A 5,609-nucleotide genomic window follows, 5' to 3' on the forward strand; every position below is an offset into this window, starting at 1 on the left:
TGCTAATCAAAGCAGAAAATAAATAATTGGGTGAGAGAGCTGACTAGACCAAAATAGATTATTGAACTGCCTCAGCTCAAAAAATAGATTATTGGTGCAGCAAAATTGGTACACAGCGAGGGCACCAGTATCAAAGAATGTATGGCCAATTAAACACCGCCCAATAGATTATTGGTGTTACAACGGGAGCGAAAATAAATAATTGATCTTCCTCTCCAGAACATCTCCAATAGATAATTGGTGCTTTCTTATTGCAATAATTACAGCACCAATTTATTTTTCGGCATCCCTGGTAGTGAGCACCACGTTTACCCAGATCCTCGTTCAGGACCAGATAGATCGGACAAGCCTTAATGGCAGGACTCACTCACCCCTTATCGAACAGTGACATAAGAAAAATGTCCTTCTTGGTGAAGTAGTCCAGGTTCTTAGGAGCAAGTCCACCAGTGATGTAGAAGCCACCACGAGGCAGATACTTCAGCATCGCGTTACCAGCCTCACGGCCGTACGCACCCACGAAGATCTCCAGAGTCTGGTTGCACAGCTCGTTCGTCTTGGCGTTCTCGCCAATCACCTTGCCCTGTTGCGTGTTGGCCTGGAGGAATTCCTCGTGCACCTTCGGGTCCACCTTCTCAGGGAACTTCTTGGCCAAGAACTCGTAGATCGTCGCCAGACCAGGACCAGACACAATACGCTCCACCGAGAAACGCTGACTGCAACCCAGTTTGGCCTTGATCTCATTGTACAGTTCGATCTCGATCTCATCCGCAGGGGCGAAGTCAGTGTGGCCACCTTCACAGGCGAAGCACGAGTACTGACCGTCCATACCGGGGGTCAAAAAGCACTCTCCAAGACCGGTACCAGCTCCAATGGTAGCCATAGGAGCCGTCTCATCTTTAGGGACGTCGTTGAGGACGATATACTCATGAGGACGCAGGGTCAGCAGACCGTAGCCCATGGCGGCGAAGTCGTTGATAAGTCGCACTTTCTTGATGCCCAACTCCTTCTCCAGACCTGGACCGTCGATCTTCCAACCAAACGCTACATTGGTGAAGTCTACCGTATTTTTCAGGATTGGGCCAGCGCAAGCGAGTACGCAGGCTTCGGGGATCTGGTCCACGAGCTTGGCCTCGTTGAGGAACAGATGACACACCTCGGCGAAGCTGGCATAGTCTTCGTTCAAGTATTTCTTGGAGAACAGCATCGAGCCTGGGGCGATGTCACCCTTGACGTGCTTGGAGTCCTTAGGGATGTTCCACAGCGACAGACGCGTGTTGGTGCCGCCGCAGTCTCCGGACATGATGAGGTCGGTCGTCATGATGCTTGAGTAGTTGTCGTACGTCTTGTGCTCTAGAATAAAGATTTGGGAATGAGGTCGACATTCAAATCGCTGCGGACGGCGTACGCTGTCGGCAGTGTCGCTGTATTGTTGCTACGTGTACTGATTGGGTACGTGGCGGCACTAGTTCAAGCTGCAAACTATAAATATCATTTGCTTGACGTTTTATGGGCCAATTTTTAGTAGCGTTTAAATTTGATTTGGTGATTATGCGCAGCCTCAACTTCAGCTTTCGTATCTATGCATCAGTTTTCAAACATGCTCTCCTGTGCTTTCGAATTTGCCATCGACGCAATGCCGGTGCTGGAGACTATCTAGCAACTTTGTCGGTATAGAAATGGGAGGTATAATGCTTCGGGGGCGTTTGAATACTCGTGAGCGCTCGCCTCGAGAGGGCTATGCACTACATGTAGTTGCAGTTGAATACACCAGCTCGTTTTTCTTGTCCAACATCAGTCGCCGCTACAAGTGCGAATCGTACGACACTTTCGATATTCAATTCCACTGTATACACTCTACATTTTGCGTTGCAGACTGCAAAACTGGCAGTCGGTGATGGCGCGCGTCTTTGTCGAATTGACGCCAGCCAAGCAGAGTTTTGACCGAGATGAGTCATGAGCTTAAACCAGTTTAAAAGGAAGCAGAGAAACCAAGGCACGAGATAAAATAAAGTATGAAGTTGCTGAGATAAATGCAAAGTCTACACTTCAACGAACTCGCTAACCGAGGATTTATCCATATCGACAACGGATTCTTGACGAGCCAACGACACATCAGGGGCTGGTGCGCTGGGCTTGGGGCCGTTCTCGTTCGCTCGGTTATTGCTGTCGGCCACCTTTGCTTTGCCAACGACAATCTTGCGTGCTCCTCCTGGACCGTGGTCCCGCTTGCTAACCTTGCTCAAGTTCGACGTCATCGAAGCGATGTTGCGCACACTGGAAGCAACACTCCAGGTCATCACCCAGTAGCAGAAGAGCAATGAACCATGAGATGCCAGGATAGCTGCTTGGGATCCTTTCATCACCAGACCGCCGTCTCCCATCCCTTCAGCATTGAAAGTGTAGCTGGCTGCCCCCATACCCGAGTAATGAGTTCCACAAACAGCTATGCCCATGGTAAGAGCACTTCCCAGTCGAAGCAATTCACTGTCCTGGAAAAATGTCAGCTGAAAAATTATCCGCGTTAGTTGGCAAGTATCGTACTTTGTTGACACAACTTACGGCTCGGAACAGGATCCAGAACGCAGCAGTCGCCGTGAAGAATGCGATGAGCACAGACAATACCACAAGCCCAGCAGTTAAGGTCATATCAGCGTGCGTTCGCTGGGCCATCATACCCAGATAATGCATGACGAGAACGCCAAGTGCGGCGAAGAGTCCTCCACCGGCAATTCTGGGGAGACGCGAGAACAAGGCGATGAATTTGATGCGCTTGGCAACTTTCTGCTTGTTGACAACGTCCGCCATAGCAGTTGAGGCCAAGTCTTTCACCTATAAAATAATTGAGCATAAAAGCCTTCTGAACCACGCAATAGTATGTACCTACCAGAATGTTCTTGCGCTTCTCCTGCTCCAGTTCGAGGAAGAAGGGGTCAGCAGACGCGATCTTGAGACCAACGAAGACGCCACCAACCGCACAGATGAACGAAAGTATCGTCAGACCAGCCTCGAAGTCCACAGTGAGCACCGAGCCATCATCTCGCGTCAGCTCGAGCGCGTTCATGCCCGTGAAGTGCATGCACCAAATGCCACAGGCCACCCAAAGCAATCGACGATAACAGCATGAGTATTAACTTGTCCCTCGTGTCAATAGCACTACGCCATTTCTCCATCAACTGGATCGCTGCAAGTGAAGTGAGCGGGTGAACCAAAAAGAAATACCAAGGTAGGAATAAATGATGTGCGTACTGCAGAAACTCCCAGTGATAGCAATCAGGTACGACAAGAAGATCTTGGACACCAACCAGTGCTGTGAAATCTCTTCCACGTGGCTGGACATTGCTGCGCCGAGCATTATTTCACAGGTGCGTACCGAGGGACTTGTAGACTTCTTGAAGCGACCACTCTTATTAATACTGAAACTTAAAAGTAGTTTGTATTTTTAGATTGGGGAGCAAAATACACTCACTAACTTCGCGGTATCTACAGTTTTTTTACCGCGCCACATGAATTCTTTGGTTGCTGTTCTTTCGACTCTTTGACTTGTCTGTTCGAGATACACCTTCTCGTATGGTCGTTGCAGTCGCAGTCATCTCAGCAATACGTACACTGCGTACCACACTAAAGCTAGCTAGCCAGTAGCAGGTCAATAGTGCTCCATGTGATGCAACGATCGCAGCTTCGGAGCGATTAATGATAAATTGGCTGGACATTGCTGCGCCGAGCATTATTTCACAGGTGCATACCGAGGGACTTGTAGACTTCTTGAAGCGACCACTCTTATTAATACTGAAACTTAAAAGTAGTTTGTATTTTTAGATTGGGGAGCAAAATACACTCACTAACTTCGCGGTATCTACAGTTTTTTTACCGCGCCACATGAATTCTTTGGTTGCTGTTCTTTCGACTCTTTGACTTGTCTGTTCGAGATACACCTTCTCGTATGGTCGTTGCAGTCGCAGTCATCTCAGCAATACGTACACTGCGTACCACACTAAAGCTAGCTAGCCAGTAGCAGGTCAATAGTGCTCCATGTGATGCAACGATCGCAGCTTCGGAGCGATTAATGATAAATCGAGTCGTATCCGAAAAGTTTTCCTCACTGAGCGTGTATGACGCTGCTCCCATACCACAATAGTGAGTTGCACAAACTGCGACGCCCATGATCAACGCACTTCCAAGTCGTAGCAGCTCGCTATCTGGCATAAAAGTCAGCTATAACAGACGGGATGTTAGTAAAAGAACAGCGCAGTAGACCGTTTCTACCATCACTTACAGCTCTGAAAATGATCCAAAATGCAGCGTTGGCCGTGAAGAAAGCGATGAAAACCGACAGCACTACAATTCCCGCGTTCAGTTCCATTATGGCGTTCGTACGCTGTGCCCTCATACCCAAGTAGTGCATTCCTAGAACTCCAAGAGCTGCGAATGCTCCTCCAAGCATAATAAGCCAAAGTCGCGAAAAAAGAGCAATAATCTGAGCAAATACAAGAACAATGTCAGCGCTAGCATAAACCGGAGCACATAAACTTTGTGAGTGGTATGACTCACTTTGATGCGGCGGGTGACTGCACTTCGGTTCACAACGGCAGACATTTTCATGTTTTTCAGATTGGCAGCCTACCAGTTATTACGCAGCATGAGGTTCAGACGTACGAACAGCAGAGATCACGATAGTGACATTCTTACCAGCATCTCCTTGCGTCTGGCTGCTTCCATTTCAAGGAAGTACGGATCCATAGACGCAATTTTTAGACCGATGAGGACACCAAGCACCGCGAAAATGAAGGACAAGATCGTAAGACCCAATTCGAAGTCCATTTCGAGAGCTGTTCCGTCCTCAAATTCTAGCTTGATCGCTGTCATGCCCGTGAAGTGCGTGCACCAAATCCCACACCCACCCAGGGAAAGAGCAGAGAGCGCCAGCATAATCCGCTTGTGCACAACATCGTCTACACGACGCCAGTTCTCCATAAGCTGAATTGCTGTGATGTAACGATTTATGCAAGATGAGCGTCTTGTTTTTCATTTTTCGAAGCATTGAAGTGGATGTACTCACTGCAGTAGCTCCCTGTTGTGGAGATCAAGTACGAGAGCAGAATCATGGACCATGACCAGAACTGGTGAATATTCGTGCCAACACCGCTCGTCATTCTATGCTCCAACGCTGGAAATGGTGACCACCACTGTCGTGTATCTGTGGTGATTCTGGGGTATCCCATAAAGCACTAATTATAAAGCACATTCTATGAATACTTGTTGTCTTGATCGTGCTGTGATCGTCTCAGATATATTAGGCCGATAAGACGTCGTCGTTGAGGGTTAGCCAAGACTAATTTCTACATTTTTAAATAATTAAAATAATAACTTATTGAAGTTCGGTGCGCTAGGCATTAAGGGCTTAAAACTGGGCGCATAAATTTTCTGATGCATGGGGCGGCCGTTCCAAGGCTGAGTGAACACCTGCGTTTACGAAGAACCTCTTCGAGTCTGGCGTGGGGTTTCGGCTTTTGGGGACCAATTGGACATAGGGGACGAATCAAACCGCCTGTTAGGCTTACCAGCAAGACTTCAGCCGCGGCCGAAAAATAAGGCATACTATTAAACAACGT

General features: G+C 48.2%; 3 protein-coding genes across 3 annotated transcripts; all 3 read right to left on the reverse strand.

Moving 5' to 3' along the window:
• Positions 1 to 367: 367 nt before the first annotated feature.
• PITG_21313 (glucokinase, putative) lies at positions 368 to 1,300 on the reverse strand (the record flags this gene model as incomplete). Its single annotated transcript, XM_002894752.1, has 1 exon — positions 368 to 1,300. One exon carries the CDS (start codon positions 1,298 to 1,300, stop codon positions 368 to 370), a length of 933 nt encoding a protein of 310 aa, XP_002894798.1.
• An 857-nt stretch (positions 1,301 to 2,157) lies between these two features.
• PITG_21314 (uncharacterized protein) lies at positions 2,158 to 3,337 on the reverse strand (the record flags this gene model as incomplete). Its single annotated transcript, XM_002894753.1, has 6 exons — positions 2,158 to 2,206; positions 2,251 to 2,504; positions 2,560 to 2,829; positions 2,885 to 3,036; positions 3,098 to 3,181; positions 3,247 to 3,337. 6 exons carry the CDS (start codon positions 3,335 to 3,337, stop codon positions 2,158 to 2,160), a joined length of 900 nt encoding a protein of 299 aa, XP_002894799.1.
• A 527-nt stretch (positions 3,338 to 3,864) lies between these two features.
• PITG_21315 (uncharacterized protein) lies at positions 3,865 to 5,150 on the reverse strand (the record flags this gene model as incomplete). Its single annotated transcript, XM_002894754.1, has 5 exons — positions 3,865 to 4,212; positions 4,274 to 4,474; positions 4,549 to 4,617; positions 4,687 to 4,982; positions 5,057 to 5,150. 5 exons carry the CDS (start codon positions 5,148 to 5,150, stop codon positions 3,865 to 3,867), a joined length of 1,008 nt encoding a protein of 335 aa, XP_002894800.1.
• Positions 5,151 to 5,609: the final 459 nt, after the last annotated feature.

This window comes from Phytophthora infestans, genomic scaffold (assembly GCF_000142945.1).
Source record: "Phytophthora infestans T30-4 supercont1.504 genomic scaffold, whole genome shotgun sequence".
NCBI classification, from domain to species: domain Eukaryota; phylum Oomycota; class Peronosporomycetes; order Peronosporales; family Peronosporaceae; genus Phytophthora; species Phytophthora infestans.